Source organism: Sapajus apella, unplaced genomic scaffold (genome assembly GCF_009761245.1).
Source record: "Sapajus apella isolate SASKATOON/1434 unplaced genomic scaffold, GSC_monkey_1.0 scaffold144, whole genome shotgun sequence".
NCBI classification, from domain to species: Eukaryota; Metazoa; Chordata; class Mammalia; order Primates; family Cebidae; genus Sapajus; species Sapajus apella.
Genome location: NW_022437084.1, coordinates 1477077 through 1502306, shown reverse-complemented (window position 1 = coordinate 1502306; position 25230 = coordinate 1477077). Strand labels below are relative to the sequence as shown.

General features: G+C 48.4%; 2 protein-coding genes and 1 long non-coding RNA gene across 9 annotated transcripts in view; 1 reads left to right on the top strand and 2 right to left on the bottom strand.

Moving 5' to 3' along the window:
- Window positions 1–6852, top strand: part of LOC116540844 — a 46595-nt gene extending 39743 nt beyond the window's left edge. The window contains exon 6 of the long non-coding RNA XR_004264601.1: window positions 6184–6852. This is a non-coding gene — a long non-coding RNA (uncharacterized LOC116540844). The remainder of the gene's footprint in view (window positions 1–6183) is intronic.
- A 4739-nt stretch (window positions 6853–11591) lies between these two features.
- KLK8 (kallikrein related peptidase 8) lies at window positions 11592–18095 on the bottom strand. 7 transcript variants are annotated; one of them, XM_032264643.1, is made up of 6 exons: window positions 17684–18094; window positions 17248–17325; window positions 16573–16612; window positions 16146–16408; window positions 13618–13751; window positions 11592–11798 (listed from the first exon to the last, which is right to left on the bottom strand). In XM_032264643.1, exons 2-6 carry the CDS (start codon window positions 17315–17317, stop codon window positions 11643–11645), a joined length of 663 nt encoding a protein of 220 aa, XP_032120534.1. In that variant the 5' UTR covers window positions 17318–17325; window positions 17684–18094; the 3' UTR covers window positions 11592–11642. The 7 variants fall into 7 exon arrangements, with proteins under 7 accessions (XP_032120534.1, XP_032120530.1, XP_032120535.1 ...); XM_032264639.1 differs by having other exon boundaries at window positions 16573–16732; window positions 17684–18092; XM_032264642.1 differs by lacking the exon at window positions 11592–11798 and adding an exon at window positions 12881–13019 and having other exon boundaries at window positions 16573–16732; window positions 17684–18095.
- A 502-nt stretch (window positions 18096–18597) lies between these two features.
- Window positions 18598–24908, bottom strand: KLK9 (kallikrein related peptidase 9). The gene is made up of 5 exons (XM_032264647.1): window positions 24866–24908; window positions 24543–24699; window positions 22151–22416; window positions 19740–19876; window positions 18598–19312 (listed from the first exon to the last, which is right to left on the bottom strand). The coding sequence occupies exons 1-5, from the start codon at window positions 24906–24908 to the stop codon at window positions 19163–19165; spliced, it is 753 nt and encodes a 250-aa protein (XP_032120538.1). The 3' UTR covers window positions 18598–19162.
- Between the last annotated feature and the right edge of the window lie 322 nt (window positions 24909–25230).

Genomic DNA, 25230 nt, shown 5'->3' with positions numbered 1-25230 from the left:
CTTCCTTCCTTCCTTCCTTCCTTCCTTCCTTCCTTCCTTTTTCTTTCTTTCTTTCTTTCTTTTCTTTCTTTTTTCTTTCTTTTCTTCGATGGAGCGTTGTTCTGTTGCCCAGGCTGGAGCGCAGTGGCAGAATCTAGGCTCTCTGCAAGCCCCACCTCCTGGATTCAAGGGCTTCTCCTGCCTCAGCCTCCTCAGTAGCTGGATTACAGGCGCCTGCCACCATGCCCAACTAATTTGTGTATTTTTAGTAGAGATGAGGTTTCGCCATGTTGGTCAGGCTGGTCTCGAACTCCTGACCTCAGGTGATCCACCAGCCTTGGCCTCCCAAAGTGCTGGGATTACAGGTTTGAGCAACTGCGCTCAGCCTCTTTTTTTACTCTATGAAGTATCCTGAAAAAATATCCCCCTCCACCCCAAAATGGGAGAGGTAGGTCAAGGAATACAAAGTAGCAAAAATGTAAGATGAACCAGTTGGAATATCTAATGGACAACAGGAAAAACTATACTAACTGATAGTGTGTAGTATTCAGGATTTTTTTTTTTTTTTTCTGAGAAAGAGTCTCGCTTTGTTGCCCAGGCTGGCGTGCAGTGGCGCGATCTCGGCTCACTGCAACCTCTACCTCCTGGGTTCAAGCGATTCTGCTGCCCCAGCCTCCTGAGTAGCTGGGATTACAGGCATAGGCCACTACGCTCGGCTAATTTTTGTATTTTTGGTACAGACGGGGTTTCACCATGTTGGCCAGGCTGGTCTTGAACTCCTGACCTTGTCATCTGCCCACCTTGGCCTCACGAAGTGTTGGGAATACAGGCGTGACCCACCGTGCCCGGCCAAGGAGTTTTGCTAAATGAGTAGATTATAGCTGCCCTTGCCACAGGGGAAGAAAATGGGTAACTATGTGAGATGATGACTATGTTAATTTGTTCAGCTATCGTAATTATTTTACTATGTATATACATCGCATACCGTCATATTGTACACTTTCAATTTATACAATAACATTTATTTTTTTAAAAAGGGGAAAACTTTTCCCTCTTAGTGCATTTACATCACTTCTCCTTCCTTTATAATCGTTGTGTAATATTCCATACTCACTTGGATAGTTTAATAATAATAATGCTGAGATGAACTTCTTTGTCCACCCATCTTTGTTCATTGTATTCATTCAACCAGCATCCATTGAACATTTACTCTGTGCCAGAAACTCTTCCAGCTCTTGGAGACACAGCAGTAATAAAACAGAAAATTCCTGTGTTCATAGATGCTCTTGTTTTGTACTGTCAGTACAAAAATAAGCATATAAAATGTAGAGCTTGTTCGGTGGTTGTAAGTGCTATAAGGGAAAATCCAAGCAAGGAAGAGGGTTGCGGAGTTGCTGATTCCCTCTATCCTCTAGGATCCCTGAGGTTATAATATTAGGAAGGTCAGCTGCAAAGACCCCACGTTGAAGGTGACATTTGAGCACAATCTTGAAGGAGGGATCCAGGTGGCTGCTTGAAGGTAGTGAGTTCCAGGCAAAGTGAGCGGGCAGGTGTGTTAGTCAAGGAGCATGTCTGAAGTGCCCCAGCAGAAAAACCACTGCGACCAGAACAGTGACCAAAGGAGATGGGGGCAGGTGATGAGGCCAGAAATATAACAGGACGCTGATGACAGGGGGCCTTAAAGGTCTTTGCCTTTTATTTTGAGCAAGACAGGAATCATTGCTGGACACGTTCCTAAAGGTGGAACTGACCTCAACCTCTAAATTAGATCCTGAAAATGGAATTTATTTCTCCACCCTGGACCTAAACCTTATCTCAATCCTGACCCCTAACTCAATTAATTCTACATTTAACCCATAATAATAGACATTAGTGTTGCATACCCAAGCATTCACCCTCCCTCCCTCCCTCCCTCCCTTTTTTCCTTCCTTCCCTCCTTCCCTCTCCCTCTCCCTCTTTCTTTCCATGGAGTCTCGCTCTGTCGCCCAGGCAGGAGTGCAGTGGCACAATCTTGGCTCACTGCAACCTCTGCCTCCCAGGTTCAAGTGATTCTCCTGCCTCAGGCTCCCAAGAAGCTGGGACTACAGGCACTCCCCACCACACTGGGCTAATTTTGTATTTTTAGTAGAGATGGGTTTTCGCCATATTGGCCAGGATGGCCTCAACCTCCTGACCTCGTGATCTGCCTGCCTCAGTCTCCCAAAGTGCTGGGATTACAGGCATGAGTCACCGCGCCTGGAATTCCTTTTGCCTTTCTATCAGAGGCTTCATTTTGTTTGGATAATATTTCATCCTCATCATGACTATAAACCTCAATGAACCAAGCACTGACGCCATATTCCATTTGCTTGATTAGTTTGGAAATGGACACATGATGCTGTGTGGCCAGTGAGGAGGGGAAGACCACAGAGGCACTTCTAGGAAAGACTTTCTTATTTTCAGAAAGAGGCACTGAAAGAGGCCTTTTTTCTTCTGCTAGATGGTGTCTAATCTGTAGGCAAATTCTGGAACTGTGGCAGCACTCCAGGGTCCATACAGAGAAGTGACCAGAGGACGAGGCCAACGCCAAAACACTGCAGGTAGCCCACCAGAGAGATGAGGGACAGCTGGGTCTTTGATGAGGTCACTGAGCTGCTGAATTCACCAACGATGGAGCCTCTTCATGTCATGACTTTTTCAGATTCCCTTTCTGGGTTAGAGTTGCTTGATCCTTGTAGCCAAAATCATCTTCACTAAGACCTCAATGCTGAATCAGAATCTTTACTCGGGCTGGGCGAGGTGGCTCACCCCTGTAATCCCAGCACTTTGGGAGGCCAACACAGGCGAATCACCTGAGTTCGAGACCAGCCTGGCCAACATAGTGAAACTCCATCTCTACTAAAAATACAGATATTAGCCAGGCATGGTGGCAGGTGCCTGTAATCCCAGCTACTCAGGAGGCTGAGGCAGGAGACTCGCTTGAATCCGGGAGGCGGAGGTTGCAGTGAGCTGAGATCGCACCTCTGCACTCCAGCCTGGGCGACAGAGCGAGACTCTGTCTCAAAAAAAAAAAAAAAAAAAAAAAAAATCTTGACTCAGTTCCCAAATCTGATCCCAAGCCATAAATCCAAATCCAAATCCAATTCCAACTTGATTCCATATCTTGATACCACATAAGTCAACAAACTCAACCATGCCTCCAGTCTTAGCTCTCTTCCCAGCCCTCATCCCATATCCCATTTCATCCCATAACCCCCCGTTTCAGCCACTGTTAATGTGAAGATAGCTAGTTTATTTTTAAATTAATAGTCATTTTAAAAAGCTTAGTAATTTGTATCCTATTTCTGACTACCTCTCATCTAAATTTAATTTATTTCTTAGTTTGTCTTCTATACTGTTTTTTAATGAAAAGTTGTTGATTATGCAATATTTTGACACCAATCCTTTATATACTTAACAAACATGTTTTGGATACTAGCTACCTACCAATGAGAATGCAGCAGTGCACAAACTTAGATAGAGTCTCTTCCCTCAAGGAGCTGACAGTCTCATATAAAAGAAAAACAGTCAAATAACTCATAAACAAGTGTAAAATTGCAAGTACAAGGCACGCTCTGAAAGTAAAGTTCAGAGTATTATGAAGAAAGCACTTCCAGAGGGTTTGGAACCAGGAATTGACAATGAGCTAAGATTTGAAAGAATCGTAAACTAGAAGAAATTTTCTAGTTGCTGGAAGTAGACTAGAGGAAATTTTGTAGTAACTAGAAATAGTAAACTAGAAGGAAATTTCTTCTGGTAACTAGAAGACAATGGGAGGAGAATGGGGCCTGCATTGTATAGAGAAAACAGCATGTGCCAAGGCCCAAGGTAGAAAGCATTATGGCCGGAGTTCCGAACCCGGAATTACTGAGACAAGATAATGACCAGCTCTGTATGTCACGGTGAGTCTTGCATTATCCTGTAGATAATGAAGAACCATCTGAATCTCAGTCAGGGAAATAACATAACGAGATTTGTATTTTCAAAATAGCAACCCGGCTGCTGTATGAAGGATGGATGTGGGTGGGATGTGAAGATAGTGGGCAGCCACGGGGGAAGTTATCCCTGTTGTCTAGATGAGGGAAGATGGTGACTTGGAGACAGGTGGTTGAAAGATGGGACGATGCTAAGTACGTGGATTCAAAATGCACTTAGGAGACAGAATGCACAGGCCTCGGTGGTGGATTGTATGAAGGTCATGTGGAAGTAGTGGGAGATGTTAAGACTGCAGACAGAGTCTCTTGCTGGATGGACAGTGACGTCATTCATTGAGAAGGCATGGTAGATATGGTCAAATGGTTCTGACACAGTGAGAAGGAGCTCAGACCCTGACATCAAGCAGAATCCTAATCCAATCCTTACTTTGACACAACTCACAACACTTTATTTTGACATAAGCCCCAGTGTTTTTGTTTGTTTCAGTAGCTTTTGGGGTACGAGTGGCTTTTGATTACATGGATGTATCGTAGAGCAGTGAAGTCTGAGATTTTAGTGTACCCATCACCCAAGCAGTGTACATTGTACCCAATATTTATAACTTTTTATTCCTTCTCCCCTTCCTAACCTCCGCCTTCTGAGTCTCTTCAGTGTCCATTATACCACTCGGTATGCCTTTCTGTACCCACTGGTTAGCTCTCACTTAACATGAGGACATACAGCATTTGGTTTTCCATTCCTGAGTCATTTCACTTAGAATAATGGCCTCCAGCTCCATGCAGGTTGCTTCAAAATACATTATTTTTAGAGCTGAATAGTATTCCGTGGTGCATATACATCACATTTTCTTTATCCACTCATCAGTTGATAAGCACATAGTTTGGTTCCATATCTTTGCAGTTGTGAATTGTGCTGTGATAAACATATGTGCATATGTGTCTTTTTGATATGATGACTTCTTTTCCTTTGGGGAGATACCCAGCAGTGGGATTGCTGGATCAAATTGTAGATCTACTTTTAGTTCTTTGAGAAATCGCCATACCGCTTTCCATAGAGGTCGTACTAATTTACGTTCTCACCAGCAGTGTGTAAGTGTTCCTTTTTCAACACATCCAAGCCAAGATTTATTGTTTTTGACTTTTTAGTAAGTCCCAGTCTTAACCCTAAACCTTAATCTATACCCAGTCCTGAGGCTCAAATTCTGCTTTATCCTTGATCAACCCCAGTTTGTATCTCAACCGATAACCTAAACCTTCATTCAGTACTGGACTCCAAATATCAGCTCAGGCTAGCACCCAGACCACAGCGAACCTTAACCTTTCTACCCCTTGACCTGATGCTGAACCTCTAGATGTAAGCCAGACTCAACCTTGACCTGAGCAGTGAATGCCACCATGGCCTGGGTATCAAACCTGCCCCAGGATAATTCAGACATCAGTCTCCATTCCCATCATATTCTGGGAATCCCACATTCATGTCCTCCCCGTGAACCTATCCCCTCACATCCCATACCAATTCTAACACACTGACCCAAGTCCCGCCCCTATGCTCATCCTCAACCCAACTGCTACCTAAAATCCCATCCTCATTTCCATCCCCAACTCTTTTCCCAACTCCGTGTTTATTTATCCAACTCCCCACACAACTCTGACCCTTCATTTTACAAAAAATCTAAAATAAAGTCTGCCAACTAATATCTTGCTAACATTGATGTTATACTAACTCAACTCAAGTCAAGTCCCAACACCTTCTGAGACATTTACTGTCATCAAATCCAAAACCAGATCTCAGAAGTTGGACATCTAGCCCTTCCCATTCCACAGCAGGACTCTGGTCATGAAGGGTGTCAGCGTTCCTGACCTGAGTTCCCAAATCCAGGAGAAGCAGATTCCAGCCCATTTGACCTCACAGCTCCGTAACTCAGCAATCTGTATCTTTCCTTCCTGGCTTCTCAAGGACAAAAATGGTAGCAAGACTTCCAGTTTATTATCTGTTGCCCGCATCTTCATCCTTCAATTCTCTCCTCCCTCAGTCCTCTGCCTGCTCAGCATGTCAGAAAGACGAAGGAGCCCCGTTAGCCATGTTATTCGCTCCTAAGTCACGAAGACGTCTCTCCTCTGCTTCTCATCATCTATCATCTATCATTCTGTAAATTATATTCTTAATTGTTTAACCTGATTCTGTTGCCAAACACTGGTCATCACAAGCAGAGGAAATCTGTCTAGGGTGGTTGTTTTTTTTTTTTTTCAGCACCCCGCCCAGACCAGAGAATATAGGAGGTACTTAAATAAATAAATAAATACCAGTCTGCAAACCTCTGGCATCCACAGATTCAGTCCTGACTTAATCTCTGAGCTGTTCCACCCTGCAGTATGATAGAAAGAACTAGAAAGAACTTGGCTTCATGAGTCAGCCCAACCCAGATTTGAATCCTGGCTGCCCACCCTGTGACTTCGGGTAAGTGACTTCATTTTTCTGAGTCTGACTTTGCCCCTCTCCAAAGTGGAAGAGAGCAAAACCTATTTATCGAGGCAAATGGGAGGATCAAATAAATTTATCAATGGAAAATTGATGGGCACATAACAGGCACTGAATTAACATTAGTTCCCTGAGCCCATCACCCAGGGAATAAAGAAGCAGCTCCCATATTTTTTTTCTGCATTTAGTGTGGTGTGGCAGGTGCTTCACAGATTTTGTCTGTATTCCTCATATCGGTCCAGGTGAAGACTGCCATCCCCACTTTATTTTTAGTTTTTGCCCCCTGCCTCATCATCGCCATTTTATAGATGAAAACGTGGAGGTTTTAAAAAAGGCTAGATCCCTTGAGCAAAGTCACAGAGCTAAGGAGTCAGAAGTGTCAGAATTCAGCCGGGCATGGTGGCTCAAGCCTGCAGTCCCAGCACTTTGGGAGACTGAGGTGGGCAGATCACTTGAGGTCAGGAGTTTAAGACCAGCCTGGTCAACATGGTGAAACCTCATCTCTACTAAAAATGCAAAAAATTAACCGGATGTGGTGGCACGCGCCTATACTCCCAGCTACTCAGGAGGCTGAGGTAGGAGAATCACTTGAACCAGGGAGGCAGAGGCAGGGGAATTGCTTGAGCCCAGAATGCAGAGGTTCCGGCGAACTGAGATCACAGCACTGCGCTCCAGCCAGGGTGACAGGGCCAGACTCTGCCTCAAAAAAAGGAAAAGTATCAGAATTTGAATGTTGGGAATCAAAGGCCTTTGGTATCACCACTGCACAAATCCCTACTCTGAGAAGGAAATTTCCTTGTTACATCCACACGTACCCTCTGAGTCTCACTTGGTTCAAAACAGAGTTGGATCCCTCATGGCCTATTAATGATGTGTACCCCTGTGTCCGAGGCCCAAAGCCGGGCCCCCTGTGCCCTTTGCATTTAGTCCCACCACCTGTTGCTAAGTCCTACCCAGACACCCAGCCCCATACCTCTCTCACCCTCAGACCTATGTCCTGTACCTTTTTAAATGACTCATCTTCCAGCTCATGATTATGCCTGAGAACTGGCATCTGACAATCTTGCCAGCTGTGTCCTTCCCTGAGGGATTTTGAACACTGTGACCCCCGTACCTCCTGACTCAGCCCATTGGTTCTGATGGCCCATTGTTTCGGACTTCCGGGATTCTCTTCCTCCTTACTTCAAGAACAGAACCCCATTTCTTTCTTTTTTTTTTTTTTGAGTTGGAGTCTCCCTCTGTCGCTCAGGCTGCAGTGCAGTGGAGTGATATCGGCTCACTACAACCTCCGCCTCCTGGCAGAATTCCGTTTCTTTTGGGGGAGATGCTGCCTTACTTCATGTAGTTCCAGTGAAACTGTCAATCATAGTTCTCCAACTCCACCCACCCACTGAGGTGGGGAAATGACCCAGGCTAAGCCAACAAGATCAGTGTTTTCTCTCTGGCAACAATGATAGATTAAAGGGGTGGGCCCAGTTCAAACCGGACCAATGAGAATTCCTCCCTGTGATGAATATCAAGATGCCAAGAGAAAGGAGATTTTTGTTTCTGTTAGTAGCTATGTTCCCTCTATGCCCTGCCTTAGTACCTAAGATTGAATAAATCAATCACCAAGTCTTCTCAGGCTTATATTCCGTTGGGGACATTAAAATATCTCCTGGACCAGCCTGGGCAACATGGTACAGTCCTATCTCTATCCAAAAAAAAAAAAAAAAAAAGTGGGGGGGGGGGCCCCTGCCCTTGGTCCCAGCCACTCTGGAAGCTGAGGTGGGAGGATGGCTGGAACCCAGGAGGTAGAAACTGCCGTAAACATTGTTTGTGCAATGCTCATTGTGCTCTAGCCTGGGCAACAGAGTAAGACCCTGTCTCAAAAGACAATCTCCTGGGCATTGGATGATACTAAGGAATTATCATCAACTGTGTAAGGTGTGATAATGTAATTGGTTATGTTTAAAACGAGTCTCTTTTGGAACAAGGTTTGGCACATTTTTAAAATAAAGGGCCAGATAATAAATACTTTAGCCTATGCGGACCAAGAGACAAAAATGGAAAATATTATGTAGATATTTAATAGCAAGAGAGAAAATAAAATTTTTATTTATTTATTTAGAGACAGAGTCTCACTCTGTTGCCCAGGCTGGAGTGCAATGGTAGTATCTCGGTCACTGCAACCTCTGCCTCCTGGGTTGAAGCAATTCTCTGCCTCAGTCTTTCAAGTAGCTTGGATTACAGGTGCCCACCAACATGCCCAACTAATTTTTGTATTATTAGTAAATTTGGGGTTTCACCATCTTGGACATGCTGGTCTTGAACTCCTGACCTTGTGATCCACCCACCTCGGCTTCCCAGAGTGCTGAGATTACAGATGTGAGCCACCGCACCTGGCCAAATTTCACAATTTTTAATTGATGAAATTCAAAATGTAGTAATGATAATTTAGTACAAATTTTTTGTCACAGTTCTTTATCCATCACATAGAAAAAAGTGTTTTTAGCTCAGGGGATTTGGTCCAACAGCTGTAGTTTGCCATCCCCTGTTTTAAAAATGCATAATAAAATATTTAAGAATAAGATGATATGATGACTGGGATTTGCTTCAAAATATTCCAGCATTAGGGAAGTGTGTGGTGGGAGTATAGGTGAAACAAGAATTGGTTTTGTATTAACTTTTTTTTTTTTTGCAACAGGGTCTCACTCTGTTATCCAGGCTAGAGTGCAGTGGTACAGTCATAGCTCACTGTAGTCTCAAACTTTCAGGCTCAAGTGATCCTCCCACCTCAGCCTCCTGAATAGCTGGGACCACAGACGTATGCCACCATGCCTGGCTAATTTTTTTTTTTTTTTTGAGATGGAGTCTCACTCTTGTTGCCCAGGCTGGAGTGCAATGGCACAATCTTGGCTCATTGCAACCGCCGCCTCCCAGGTTCAAACAATTCTCCTGCCTCAGCCTCCTGAGTAGCTGGGATTACAGGCATGCACCACCACGCCCGGCTAATTTTGTGTTTTTAGAAGAGACGGGGTTCTTCATGTTGGTCAGGCTGGTCTTGAACTCCTGACCTCAGGTGATCTGCCCACTTCAGCTTCCCAAAGTGCTGGGATTACAGGCATGAGCCACCGCGCCTGGGCTGTCTGGATACTTTTTTAACTTTAGAAACCAGGGTCTTTCTATGTTTCTCAGGCTGGTCTTGAACACCTGGGCTCAAGCAGTCCTCTTGCCTTGGCCTTTCAAAGTGCTGGGGTTACAGGCGTGAGCCACTGCATTAATTATTGAAGTTGGATGGTGGTATCTGAAGACACATTATGTTATTCTATTTTGTATATGTTTGAAATTTTCCATACTAAAAATTATAAAACAATTCTTTGAGTTGAGATGTCCCTCCAGAAACGCATCCCTGGCATCAGAAGTTTAATGCCAGGCTTGAAATACTTCCTCAGGATATCTAGTATGGGGGACCTGTCATAAAGCATCACAGAGATTGATGAATGCAAGGTGTCTCAGATACCCACACCCCTTGTGGAGAATTGCCTTCCCATAGCATTAAGTGGCCATGATTCATATCACATGACTCCAAGTAGCTACTGATTGGATAAGATTGGTCACCTGACCTCAATGCAATCAAACGATTGGCCATTCAGTGACCAATGATGTGGCTGAAGAAGAAAGGGTGAGCTGGATGAATCAAATTCTCTTTCATGAGACTATTACCTCTGGACTAGATTGAAGACCAGCTGAAACAGGGAAAAGGCACGAATCTCGGTAAGATGTGCCCACCAGCACCACGATAGTTTACCATTGCCATGGCAAGACTCAGAATGTACTATCCTTTTTCTAGAAATTTCTGAATAACCTACCCCTTAATTTGCATGTAATTGAAAGTGGGAATAAATATGACTAGAGAGCTGCCCCTGAGCGGCTGCTACTTTGTGCCCTACTGTGCAAGGGGCAGTACCTCTGCCGCTGCGCACTACTGTTTCAAAAAAAGTTCCTGACTCCACTGGGTTGCCCTTGAATTCTTTCCCGGGCAAAATCAGGAACCCTCCCTGGCTAAGTTCCAATTTTGGGCTCACCTGGCCTGCACCACTAGGAAAGTGACTATTTATATCTTTGTAATAACTACCCTCTCTATACTCATCTTTCCCTAAAACAAGTTATGCTAAGCCTTCGCTTTAATGAAAACTTCCCAAAATGCCCTTTGCCTCACACTTCAATTTGGACACACCACTCATTTCCTTCTACCACAGCAGACACCACCAGATGGCTCTAGGCTGTGGGAAAGAGTTCTATCTGGACTTTTGGGAGCTCTCCAGATTTTTGACCTGAGTGGTCGTTTCATGGTTGTTCATTTGTGACTATTTAAGCCATTCATATATTTTCTGCACTATTTTCTATGCATATCTCACAATTTTTTTCCACTTTTTCTATTATTATTATTATTATTATTGAGGTGGAGTTTTGCTCTTGTTGGCCAGGCTGGAGTGCAATGGCACAATCTCAGCTCACTGCAACCTCCGCCTTCTGGGTTCAAGCAATTCTCCTGCCTCAGCCTCCCGAATACCTGGGATCATAGGCATGTGCCACCATACCCAGATTATTTTGTATTTTTAGTAGAGACGAGGTTTCTTCATGTTGGTCAGGCTGGTCTCTAACTCCCAATTTCAGCTGATCTGCCCTCCTCGGCCTTTCAAAGTGCTGGGATACAGGCGTGCGCCACCATGCCCAGCCTATTTTTTAAAATAAAAATAGAGGCGAGGTCTTACATGATGCTGAGACCTTGAACTCCTGGGCTCAAGCGATTCCCCCACCTCAGCCTCCCAAAGTGCTAGCATCACAAGCATGAGCCACCACACCTGGCACAATGACTTTTTTTTTGAAGGGGAAAATTTTACCTCCAAAGCTTGTGAACACTTTGCTCAGGAAAACCAAACAAAAATCCTTTCAAAACTGTCTTTCACGTACCAGCCCACTGACTGTATGAAAACCCTTGTATGTGTTTTCTCCCCTGAAATAAAGCTGTTACCCAAGTCCCTGCAGGAAAACGAGGGATTGCTTCAGGCAGTGGTGATGGCCGACATGACCATGAGGTCTTGGTCTCCCCAGATTCCCACCTCACCTGCCAGCAAGAACGACGCTTGCTCCCCATCCAGCCCTCCCCGCAGGACCAAAACACACACAGGCAAGGAGCCATCTATAGTTGTGAGTTTATTAAGGGAGTTCCTGTGCTTCTCCTAGAATCAGCCCTTGTTGCCCATGATCTTCTTGATCCAGTCCAGGTAGCGGCAGATGTTGGTATAGACCCCGGGTCTGTTGGGTCTCCCACAGGGGTCTGAGCCCCAAGAGGTGATGCCCTGGAGTGCACCATCACACACCAGGGGACCCCCAGAATCACCCTAGATGGGGAGAATGAGAACAGGGTTGTACCTGACATGTCCACAAAATCCCTTTTCCTGCTGTCCCAGCATTTTACCAGTTCTTTTTTTTTTCTCTCTCTCTCTCTTTTGAGATAGAGTTTTTGCTCTTATTGCCCAGACTGGAGTGCAGTGGCGTGATCTCAGCTCACTGCAACCTCTGCCTCCTGGGTTCAAGTGATTCTCCTGCCTCAGCCTCCCGAGTAGCTGGGATTACAGGTATGCACCACCACGCCTGGCTAATTTTGTATTTTTAGTAGAGGTGGGTTTTCACCATGTTGGTCAGGCTGGTCTCGAACTCCCGACCTCAGGTGATCTGCCTGCCTCGGCCTCCCAAAGTTCTGGGATTACAGGTGTGAGCAACCACACTCAGCCATTTTACCAGTTCTTTAGCACGATTGGGACCCTGTGGCCAATGGGGGGTAACATCATTTTCCCCTGAGACCAGTCAGGACAAGGCTTGGGGCTTCCATGTACAGACAGACATGGTGTCCAAGGATAATGGTCAAAACACTGATTAAAGAGGGGAAAGAATGAAATCTCGACCAGGCACGGTGGCTCACACCTGGAATCCCAGCACTTTGGGAGGCCAAGGTGGCAGATCACTTGAAGTCAGGAGTTTGAGACCAGCCTGGCCAACATGGTGAAACCTCATCTACTAAAAATACAAAAATTAGCTGGTTGTGGTGGTGGGTGCCTATAATCCCAGCTGCTCAGGAGGCTGAGGTGGGAGAATTGCTTGAGCCAGGGAGGCAGAAGCTACAGTGGGCGGAGATTGTGCCACTGCACTCCAGCCTGGGTGACAGAGCGAGACCATGTCTCAAAAAAAAAGAAAAAAGAGTCCTCAAGGGTCCAATCCAGGGAGAAGACGGTAGGGATTACATGGAGAGGACTGAGCTGAAGTTTCCTCCATTTCTGCCAGTAGTGAAGGCATCATTGATTGCAGTTACCAAACACCAGGAGAAAGGATCAAGGTTCTTGTGGACACACACACCCACACCCCATATCCCCAAGGGACAATGGCTGAACTCTTTGTGGAAGAGACCACTGTCTCTATGGAGCAATCCAGAGAGACTGGCTTTCAGGACAGTATCGCTGATGGAAATGACTCCATTCTTGGCCAGTGGGGAAGAAAGCATTGTCTTTAGGGACCAATCATTAGTGAAGGTGGGCTTCCAGGTAGGGGACAAAGCCAGGGCAGTGCTAGGAACAACGAAGATACAGTTAGAAGGCAGAGTTATGTCTATGACAAATCCCAAGAGAAAGGGATGGGAGCTCACTGCGGAGGCACTCAAGTCAATGGCACCATTTCCCGCTGCCCACTCACAAGATAGCATTGTCTCCCAAGGAACCAATCATAGGAGAAGGGAACCAGCCTTGGGATTCTAGCCAGTCTCAAAGAAAAGTGGCTGATCACCTGGCCAGTGGTAAAGTTGGCACAAATTCCACGATGTAATGCTTGGGAGCGAGAGCAGGGAACTCGCTTCACCTCTAGCCTCAACTCTCTCCTTCCTGGACATCTACCCCACCCGCTATAGCCCCCAGCTCTGCATCCCATCCTGTAGGTAAGGGCTTGAAAGAAAATGGCAGCGACAATTTAATGTTCCTAATTCCTATGCTGTGTGACTTTCAGAGAGAGTTTGGCCTTTTCTGAACCTGGTTCCCACTCCGTAGGGATCTGGGCAACTGCTCCAGGAACTGTCTTTGGGACTACTCCCCTTACCACCTCCCCCATCCAAGCCTTGAGCCTCTAGAGGGCCATGAGGGATGAGCGGGGAGGAGGATTTCAGAAATCACTCACCTGGCACGTGTCAGCCCCATTGCTATTGCCTGCACAGATCATGGCATCTGTGATCTGCCCTGGGTAGGCATCCTCACACTCCTTCTGGGGAAAGATTTTTACTTCTGCACAGTTGAGAGTGTCAGGAAAATTCTCTGAGGGAGAAGAGGTTGTAAGATTCCCTAAGAGAGCAGCCCTTTGCCTCCATCCCTGTCTGGATCTAACCCCCTTCCTTTCTTTCCAGGATGTAACGGGGGAGCTTTCTGACACTTTGCACAGGGCACATCGCTTCTCACCACATTAAACAAAGCTGTGCCCTCTGCTATTGGGCTTTTGCCATCTAGAGAGGGGTCCTTGGATCTCACATACTTGTTCTTGCCCTGAGCCATTTTCAAATCAAGGGGCTGGGGACTACTTGGAGGTGCCCCTTTATGATCCCTCTGACCCTCTCTTTCCAGTCTTCCTGCCCTCAGCCAACCAGGTCCTCAATCTGTGCTAAATCCTGCTCCTTCCAACTGTCACTTCCTCCTGGAAGCCTTCCCTGACCACTCTAATTTAAACATACCATCGCTTCATTACTCCCTATCCTTTTACCCGCCACAATATTTCCTTACAGCACTTTACCTATTATTTTATTTTACGTGTATTTGTTTATTGCCTATTTCTCCCATCTAGCTTTCAACTCCATAAGGACAAGGACTTTGTATAGTTTGCTCATGACTGTACATCAAGTGCCTGCAGCAGCACCTGGGGCATACTAGGAGCTCAATAAGCAAGAGTTGTATTGGCCGGGCGCGGTGGCTCACGCCTGTAATCCCAGCACTTTGGGAGGCCAAGGCGGGTGGATCACGAGGTCAAGAGATCGAGACCATTCTGGTCAACATGGTAAAACCCCGTCTCTACTAAAAATGCAAAACATTAGCTGGGCATGGTGGCACGTGCCTGTAATCCCAGCTACTCAGGAGGCTGAGGCAGGAGAATTGCCTGAACCCAGGAGGCGGAGGTTGCGGTGAGCCGAGATCGCGCCATTGCACTCCAGCCTGGGGAACAAGAGCAAAACTCCTTCTCAAAAAAAAAAAAAAAAAAAAAAAAAAAAAGAGTTGTATTAATGATTGAAGGTGGAATTGATCTTTTTTATTAACCTATTTTGAGGAATAGACTTCTTCAAAGTATCTTTGAGGGGGAAAAACTTCCATCTGGCACCTCTGCATGCCAAAAGCTATACACTCACAATCTCTTTTAATCTTCACAACAGTGCTTTGAAGGAGGGATGCATTAATTCATTTCATTATTCATCCTTCCAACAGATATTTATTGAGCACCTACTATGTACCAGGCACCATCTCGGGCACTAGGAACACACGATGAAGAAAACTGATGTAATCTGAACCCTCATGGAGCTAAAAAAATCTCTTAGATGATGATTCCCATTTTGCAGATGAGGAAAGTGAGGCTCAGAGATGAAAAGGAATTTGCCCAAGGTGAAGGGGCAGAGCCATGGTTTGAACTGATCTACCTGATTTGCAAGCAGGTGTGTTTCTACAGCAGCACACGGTCTCATCCAAAGCATTCAGGGCAGGAGTGAGACAGACAGGGACTTGAATGCTGGACTTTGCCACTTCCTAGAGAAGCCCATTGACTCTCTGAGCTGAGTCCCAATTTTTTCGCTGTGAAGGAAGATGAGGAGCTGCCTGGATTCTGGAGTCCCAAAGGTACCCAGCTTCATTGGAGGCCCAGACTTTGGGGTCCAGAGTCAAGAGGGAACTAGGATTGTTGGGTCCTGGGAGAAGAAGTGCCTTGACTCCTGGGTCTGAGGAAAGAGGGGACCAGAGCCCAGGTTTCCTGGGTTCGAGAGGGAGAAAAAGGCCGGGTGTGGTGCTCACGCCTGTAATCCCAGGACTTTAGGAGGCTGAGGCGGGCAGATCACTTGAGGTCAGGAGTTCGAGACCAGCCTGGCCAACATAGTGAAACCCTGTCTCTACAAAAAATACAAAAATTAGCTGGGCATGGTGGCGGGTGCCTGTAATGCCAGCTACTCGGGAGGCTGAGGCATGAGGATCATTTGAACCTGGGAGGCGGAGGTTGCCATGTGCTGAGATTGCGCCACTGCACTCCAGCCTGGGCAACTGAGTGAAACTGTGTACCCCACTAAATCCCGAGATACACATCTGAGGGGGGGGGGGGTGGGGGAGAAGGTGCTTAGGAGCCTGTGTTCCCGGGCCTCTGAGAAGTCCAAATATCCTGAGTGTGTTAAGATTACATAACATCCTATACAATGAAAAGTCTCATAGGATAGTGCTCTCCGCCATAAAGGAGGGGCTTTTCTCGCCCTGCTTAACAATCTGCTAGTTGGTTCTCTTTCTCTCACCACTCCTGTTAGTAGTCTGGTCTTCGAGGTTTCTAATACGGCTCCCACTTGTGAATCTTAACATCACGATCACTTTCCCTTCTTTGTCTCCTTCTAGGGGGACCAAGATTTGCCAATAGCTTGGGGTCCACTGGGCCAACCAGCTCTTCCTCTCCCTCCCATTAGTGGCCAAGCCCACTACCTTGGGGACTGGTGATAGTGCCCCAGCCTGAGATGGTGCACTTCTGGCCAGCTTGGATGCAGTGGTCTGCCAGGGTGATGGGCTTCACTTTGGAGCCCAGGGATGCCTGGTCACGCAGTTGCAGAAGCATCAGATCATGGTTGTGCTCCTCCACATCGCTACTGTTGTAGCAGGGGTGTGGGATGGACTGAACCACAGCTATTTCTTGCTCTGGCCCATCCTTTTTCTGTAGGCTATGGTCTCCCAGGCGTACTGTGTATTTCCTGTAATGGTGGCGACAGTTTGGGACCCAGGCAGGGGTATTGCCCCCAGCCCCCTCCTCCCTTAGACCCAGGAATCCAGTCCTCAGCTCTCTCCTTCTTGAGTGGAAACCCAGCCCCCTCTTTCCTCTTTCCCCAGCCGACCTCTGTCCCCGTCATCCACTCACGATTTTTTACAGTGGGCAGCCGTGACGACCCAGTTGCGACCTATAAGGACACCGCCACAGAGCAGTTGCTCGCCCTGGAACAAGGCCGCCTGCCAAGGCTGCGAATGGGGTTGGCACTCCTGACCCCCCAGCACCTTGTTCTCCTGTGCCCTGGAGTGTCCTGCAGCAGGAGGGAGAGGGTTGGATCGCCACCCTCTGGGGCAGTGCCAGGGCTGGGAAGGCCACTGTGGGGTCAAATGGACACACGGAAAGTTCTCCGCATACAACTTAGTGAGGGGAGCCCGGGTGTCCACACGCTGCCACGCAGGTACACTCATTTCAGTCCGTGTGTATCATACAAGAGGCACACACCCGAGCATGCCCCCACATGCTTCCACATGAGTCTACATGCCCCCTATACTCCCACATGAATCTATGCCCCCAAGCAAGCAGCCCCTCACCGGCTGTGGGTATTCAGACAATTTGCAGCATAACCGAACCTACTCCTACCCGCTGCCACCTGTTTCTTGCCTCCATGCACCCTGAGGAAAGCCCACAGAGGCTTCTGCATCATGTCACACCCTTCACATCCGTGCACACGCACCCACATAACCACCGCGACATTCCCACAGACTCCCCGGCGCCACGGCTGCCTTCAGACCCCTCCCCTCCGGAGACCTCCGCAACCCTCCTCACCTGCCCAGCTTTTCCCCAGCAAGAGCAGGAACATCCACGTCAGGGCTGCACGAGGTGGGGGGCGTCCCATGGTGAGGTCTGGGAAATGGAGAGGGCGGGGCCGGGAGACAGCAAGGAGGAGCCTGAAAGCCTAGTTCTGGATTTTGGGACTGGGGAGGGAGCTGAGCGCATTGGGACTGTTTGGGGCTTCTCTGGAGGAAGGGGAGGCTGGGGATTGGATTCCTACTTTCCAAGGGGTGAGGGAGTTTGGGTCCTGGATGTCTGTGTCTGAAGGGACAGGGAGCTGGGAGCTGGGACTCCTAAATTTGGGAGAGGAGGAAGCTGGGGTCCAGATTGCTGGGTCTCGAGAGAGAAGGGCATCTGAGTCTGGGGTCCTGGAACCTGGAAAAGGAGGGTCCGGGCCTGATGTCTGTGTCTGAGTACCTCTGCACCTCACCTTCCAGAATCCAGGGGGCGGGGTCACCTACTGATTCGGACCCAGTGGAGGAGGCCCCAGTACTTCAGTTCTCTCTGCTCGGTACAGTACTCGAGTCTGGAGGCTTTTAACTGGGACGCCCCGCCTGTAGCTCCTCCTCCTCCTGCACTGGAGCCTAGGGAGCTTCTGGGAACTGGAACGCTGGGTGTGAGTGAGGAGGGGCGGAAGGGGCTGAACATGAAATCTTAGGGAGGAAGGGCTGGCAACTCAGACTCTTGAGGCTAAGGAGAGGAGGGAGCCGGTGCTAAGATTCTAAGATCTGAAATGTAAGGGGCTGGGGGCCAAGACTTTAGTTCTGAGAGGGTAGGAGGCTGGCGGCCTGGATTCCTGGGTCTGAGAGAGGAGAGGCTGGGGCCTGGACTCCTAAATCTAAGGGAGGAGGAGCTGGGACCTGGGCTTTTAGGTCTGAGGGAGGAGGGGCTGGGGGCCTGGATTCCTGGGCGTGAAGAAGGAGGGGGCGGGGGGCTAAATTCTAAGTACTTGTAAAAGGAGAGGCTTGGAGCCTGACCTTTTATGGGAGGAGGAGGCTGCTGCCAGTAACCTGGAACGGAATAAAGGTAGGTCTTCTTGGGTCAGACGCCTAAGGGTGGATCAGGCCCCGCCCGCTGCCCCCTGAGGGGTCCGGGATCTGGGAGGGCAGGTTTGGGAGGCACCGTGACCTGGTTTCCCCTTCGCCTGGAGGCGACAGGACCAACCCAAGCAGAACCCAGGAGGCTTGCTGCAATAGGGCTGATGGAGAGAGACTTTAGGCAGGACTTACTAGGGGGAAAGGGGGAGTTGGAACGCGGTAGCGGTTCCCTCATCTGCCGTTTACAGCCCACCCGTTGCCCTCCACTCAGCTCACAGCTCGTGCAGAAAGAAGGTGAGGTTTCAAGTTTACTGTAAAATCATCCATTGGCTCTAAAGGTATCGAGACCCTCCCTCAATTTCCCCTCAGGTCCCCGCCAGGATTCAAACCCAGGACACGCGCGGCCGGGCCACGAGGGGCGGAGCCCGAGCTCCACGTGGGCGCAGATTCTGCGCCCCTGACATCACGGGGCGGGGCGGGACCTCTGGTGAAGGAGGCGGGGCCATAAGGGGTGGAGTCCCGAGAGGAAGTCCCATTGGGCAAAGCTCCGAGGGGCGGAGCTGTTTTGTGCACGTGGTTCCTTGGGGCGGAGCCACAGGCTGTGCTGTTCCAAGAGAAGTGACAGTTGTCGGTGGTAGAACTGGGCTCTGAAGGGCGTGTCCCTGCTCCGTTCTGAGGGGCGCGACTGTGTCTTGGGTTGACCTTGTGAGGAAGCGGAGCCTCAGGGGCAGGGTCTCAGTGTCCAGAGGGGAGTCTCAGGGCATCTGGACGTCAAGGGCGGGCACCATTGAGACTGGAACCCTTCGGGAACCCCCTACCCGGTGCCCTTCGGTCTCTCTTGGGTTTCCAAGCTGCCCCCGAGGCGCGAGGGGTCAGTTCGCCATGGTTTCTTGGATCCAGTCTAAGTAGTGGCATACGCTGGTGTAGACTGCGGGGTGCCGGGGTCTGGAGCAGGGCTCACCACCTCCGGACACCACACCTGCTAAGGTTCCATTGCAAACCAGGGGGCCCCCAGAGTCACCCTGTATGCGAAAGAAGGGCAGAGGAACTGTTAGGCCGCTTTGTTCATCACAATTACACGGGCCACTTTCTCCTTCCCAAAAAGGCCCCAGCCCGTTCCTCCTCCAACACCAGATAGTCCTCCATCTCCAGCCTCTCTTCCCTCAGAACCAGGAGTAAAAGCTCAGAGCCCCACCTCCCCGCAGGGCATAACCTCCTCCTCCCCCAGGTCTCAGACTCTGGACACCCAGCCCATTCCTCCTGTAGATCCAGAAGTCCGTACCTCCAGACCTCTCATCTTTTACACTCAGGAGTCCTGTCCTCTCCCAGGAACCAGGTGTCCCAGGCTCCTCATTTTGACCCAGGAAGGCTGGGGGCCCATCCCTCTCCTCCCCAAAGACCTAGGAAACTTGGCAGGACAGCCTCATTTTCCCTGGAGTAAGGTCTCACCTGGCAGGAACCTCTGCCCCCCTCCCACAGGCCCGCACAGAGCATGCTGTCCGAGATGTGGCCGGGGTATGCCCAGTGACAGAGTTTGTTCTCCAGGATGCTGATGTTGGCACACTGCAGTGTGACTGGAAACAGTGCTGTTGGGAAGGAGACTGTCAAGGATCTGAAACTGTCTCTCAGCACCCCACCGCCCTGAGTCCTCCCTGCAGCTTTTCCAAAGGACCCATGGAGCCACATTTAAGACCCTCAAAGATAGAGACAAGAGACAGTGACAGACAGTCATAGCATGCAGTAGAAACAAATGAAGACAAGGCGGAAAGAAGAGGGACCAGAAGACAAAGAGGCTGGATGTGGGGGCTCATGCCTCTAACCCCAGCACGTTGGGAGGCTGAGGCCGGCAGATCACTGGAGGTCAGGAGTTCAAAACCAGCCCAGCCAACACAGTGAAACCCCATCTTTAGGAAAAATATAAAAATTAGCTGGGCATGATGGCAGGAGCCTGTAATCCCAGCTACTCAGGAGGTTGAGGCACAAGAATTGCAGTGAGCTGAGACTGCATCAGTGTACTCCAGCCTGGGGGACAGAGGGAGACTCCATCTCAAAATAATAATAATACTAAAATAAGAAGAAGAAAGGAAGAGTGTTAGATATAAAAGGAGTTCCTCTTCAAAGGATTAACTTGCCCAGCGTCCTTGCTCTTTGTTCCCTGCTTTCAAGGCTGGACTTCCTTACTCTCTGTATTTCCTGCCCTGGTAAACAAACTCCCCACCAGTCCTTATCTATAGAGACCACATTCCACATCTGCTACCCACTCTATAGATTACCCCTCCCATTGCAACGGCTCCTTCCCCCAAAACTGCACTCTCCATGGGTAAAACCACATTCCTGCACTTTTCAAGTTAGCCAGCTGGGTTTAGCTTAGATTGTGTGGTCCAACTCCAGCCAACGGAGATAGGACACAGTAGCAGGGATGACCTGCATTAGAAATAAAAACCCCTTCCTTCCTTTGTCCAGTGTGCTCTCACCATTGCTCCATCAAGAGCAGCACTGTTTCTGCAGAAAGTAAACTTGCCTTGCTGAGAGATCCTTTGTCTCAGTACTGATTCTTCTTTGTGGCACCGAGCATTTGTTCCCAGCAAAGAGAAACAGAAAGATGCATGCAGAAATCCAAGAGACAAGAGGAGATGCATCTATAATTCACACAGAGAAATAAGAGAAATAGAGGCCATGAAGGGAGATGGAGACCTCTAAAGGGGAAAGAGATTCTCCGAAGAGGCAATAAAGAAATAGAGACAGACCCAGAGATCTCAAGGGGTGGAAGGGAGGCAGCGAGATAAAGGGGAAGAGATTTACAGGAAGATGGTCACTGATGGAGACAGAGACATAGAGATGCCAGATACAGTGTGGATAGTAGATGTGTCAGTGTAGATGTGGAGATGGATATATAATACATATATGCTTCTATATAAGACATGGATGCAGACTCAGACACATCAAGGACCATGATAAACAGAATCAATAAACAGAAATCGGGGATGGGGGCTGTGCAGGGAGACAGGAGCCAGTGGGGTCCATTGGAGTGGACCAGAGAACTTATCTTGGCTGAAGGGAGCAGCTTCCATTGACTCAGCCCAGTGCTTGCTATTTTGGGAATGTGAGTCCTTCAGACTTTTTCAAGTGAATCCAGAAACCTAGCTTTTGTATAAAACCTTCCAGGTCTTAGATATTGGCAGCAACAAATTCAGACTGCTTTTTCAATCCACTGACCCAATGGGTCAGTGATCCGTGACTCTGAGAGACGTGGCCTTATTTCCATTCTAAGATGAACGTATTTTCACATTTAAACACCTCTGGGCAAGGCACAGTGGATCGGACCTGTAATTCCAGCACTTTGGGAGGCCAGGAGTTCAAGAACAGCCTGGACAACATAGCAAGACCTCATCTCTGCTAAAAATTAAAAAAAAAAAAAAATAGCCGGTGTTGGGTGTGTTGGCACATGCCTGTAGTCTCAGCTACTTGAGAGGTTGAAGTGAGAGGAGGGCTTGAGCCCAGGAATTTAAAGCTGCAGCGAGCCAAGATCACACTGCTGCACTTCAGCCTGGGCAACAAAGCAAGATCCTGCCTCAGAAACAAACAAACAAAAACTCTGCAATTAGAATGTGTCTTCCAGAAAAATGATGTTATGTCATCAGTGAGATCTTTCTTATTATTAGCAGTTCATAAAATAATGGTATGTCTGAAAAATTCAAGCATCTTAGATTTGATGAAATATATCGATTGGCAGATAGACTTACAGAGAGAGAGAGAGGAGAGAGAAAGGCAGAAGATAGAGACGAAAAGGCAGAGACAGAGGGGTGAGGGAGCCAGATGCCGGCATGGGGTTTCAGAGAGAGTTCTGGGCCAGGTCATACCCTTGGGGCTGGTCACGGCCCCCCAGCCTGAGATGAGACACTGCATGCCTGGGGAGACACAGGTCTGGCTGAGGTTGAGGGGCTGCACAGCAGGACTCAGACGTGCCTGCCTGGGCAGACGGATCAGCATGATGTCATCATTGTGGTCATTGGCACTGAGGTCCTTATTGAAGCCAGGGTGGGGGAAGAAGTCCGTGACGCGGAACAGCTGCTCTGGACCCTCCCATTTCCAGAGGTGGTGCTCTCCAAGGCGGACCCACAGATACCTGCTGGGCAGGCAGAGGTCAAGCGGGGGGAAGGGAAGGGTCCTTTCAGCCCCAGCCCTCTTTTCCTGTCCATCAGGCTGCTGTGTGACCCTTTGCAAAGCACACACCCTCTCTGGGACCCCATCATCTATGTCTGGCCCAGGGTGCTGTGATTTTAAGCAAGGCACATACCTCCTCTGGGTCCCCGCTACCCGCTCTGATGTTTTGCGTGCCTCCGTCTTTGTAGCTCTCTCCACAAAGCACCCTCTCTTAGTTCCAGGCTGAGTGAGCCACCTTCCTCCCTACTCCCCTGGAGTCTTGGTGGTGACTTGGGTCCCCAGGAACGGTGTAGGCACTGGGGGGGCCCCACCTACCACACAACAACAGCCCCACCCCTGCCCCCACAGGTCTGGTGGCTTCTGTGGGAGTGGCTCTGTATGTCTAGGTGGTGTGTGTGTGTGTATGCGTGCATGGGTATGAAAGGGGATGGGATATGGAAAATCCCCAGATTGGGGGTGATCTATAGCCTCAGCTTTTCCTGACTATCATATCCTTCACCCTTCAATGCATGTCTTTCTGATGTCTAACCTTAAGCCCTCACCACAGCTCTAGCCCACTTGTTCCACTTCTGGTCCATGCCCTAGACAGCTGGGATCCTTTTGGGGTCAACAAAAGTTCATTCCCAGCCTCTGACCTCTGACATTAGGCAGCAGGCTAATGACTGTGAATTCAGGGTTGGGGAACCAGAGACGTCTGTCTCTGTCTCTCTCTGTTATTCTTGCTGTCTTGGCTCTGGATCTGGATAGTCCTCACCCCCACATCCCCTCATCCCCCACATCCCCTCATCCGCCTACCCTTCCCCTGCCTTTGACTCTTTTCTACCTTCATATCTCTGCATTTCTCCTGCTTGACTTCCAGCTAAAATCTAAACATTGTTCTCCCAGCCTGATGTACAGGCCTAAGTTAAAAGAGGTCCCATCATGAAGCAATGCATGATGGGAAATTCCCTCACAGCATCTCTTACCAGCATCAGTGCATTATTCCTGGAGGGAAGAAAATTGGAACAGTATGGATGGCACCTTTCAGAGGCAATGAAGAGATGATTCCTGCATCAGGTAGATTCCAGGATACTATTAGAGTGCCCAGAATCTAAGATTCTAGAATTCTCAGATTCTGACACTCTATTATCCATGATTCTAGAATCCCGAGGTTCAAGTTTTAGAGTTTTTATGAATCCAAGATTCTAACATTCCAGATTCCCCTGGATCAAAAAACTCTAGGATTTTAACATTATCTGAATTAAATCTAAGGCTTGAACCTAGAATTTTAATATTCTGGGACAAAAAGACTAGAATTTCATCATTCTAGAAATCTGTAAATCTGTAACTCTAGAAATTTAAGAGTCTGGGATTCAAACAGTTTAAGACTCCAAAATTCTCTAAATCTCCATATTCTAGGATACTGTGAATTAAAGATTCTAGGACTGTGAGTTTCCATTTTCAATAAACCTAGAAAGCTCTGAATCTAAGATTCTAGGATCACACTAGCCAATGTGGCTATTGAACCCTTGAAATGTGGCTATATGTATAAAATACAGGACAGACTTCAAAGGCTTAGTACCAAAAGTAAATTGTATCATTCATACTTATTTAAAAATGGATTACATGTTGAAATAATTTTTTGAATATGTCAAGTTAAATCTATTACAATTAATTGTACTCATTTCTTATTTTTTTAAATGTGTCCACCAGAAATTTAAACTTATGCACGTGGCTGGCGTCATAATTACTCTGGGCTGTGCTGATCCAGACTGCTAAGATTCTAATAGTCTCCTAATCTATGATTCCATAATTTGCTGAGGCTATTGTAGAATTTCATAAATTCAAGATTTTAGGATTCTGTGATTCTGGATTTCTCTGGGTCAGTCTAGGATTTGAAGAACCTAAGTTTCAAATGTTAGACTCCTCAAATGAGCTATTGTCAGACTCTGGAATTTTAGGATTTGGGAGGCGACCCTTCATAATTCCAAGAGTTGAACTTTTGGTATCAGACATGGAGGCTTTGCACTTGCTGCCTACAGCACCCCTCACCCTTCCCTGACCCCCAGCCCCCACCCCTCCCCAGTATGGCCAGCCTGGGTCACTCACGGCTTGTGGCAGTGGGCAGCTGTGAGCAGCCAGCGGTCACTGATGAGGGTCGCCCCACAGAAGAGCCGGGTGAGGTGAAAGAGGCCGGCCTGCCAAGGCTGCGAGTTGGGGCGACATTCCTCGGCCCCGATGGCCCGGGTGTCTGCCCAGCCATGCCCTGGGGGTAGGGATGAGGGACAGAGGGGTCAGTGAAGAGCAGGCTGGGAGAGCAGGGAGAGGATGCTGAGAAGCCTATACAGCAGGAGGCAGAAGCCTGGGGCAGGAGGGAAGAGCAAGATGACCGTACTACAGCCATGGAGAGGAAGCCAGCCCGGGAGCCTCACCTGCCAGCAGAGAGAGCAGAGCACAGAGGAGTCCCAGCTTCATGACCCCTGGGCACCTGGATCCTGGAGCGTGTACCTGGCACCCAGTGCTTCTTTATGGTAAGCCATGACATCTCCTTCCTCCTCCATGGGCCGGCCCCTGTGATTAATCAGGGTTGAGAAATGTCCCTGCGGGAGGGGAAAGCCCTGGGGATGTGACAGGGGCCTTGGGAGAGAAGCTAAGTGCAGGGGGACCCCCCTTTTGGGAGGAGCTGGCGGCTTGCTGGGCCAGAGCTTGACAGAATGGAGGAGGAGGGCTGGTGTGTGGAGAGGTCGTGGGCACCTCCTCTGGGGTCTTTAGAATGGGAATCCCCATTCCTCATCAC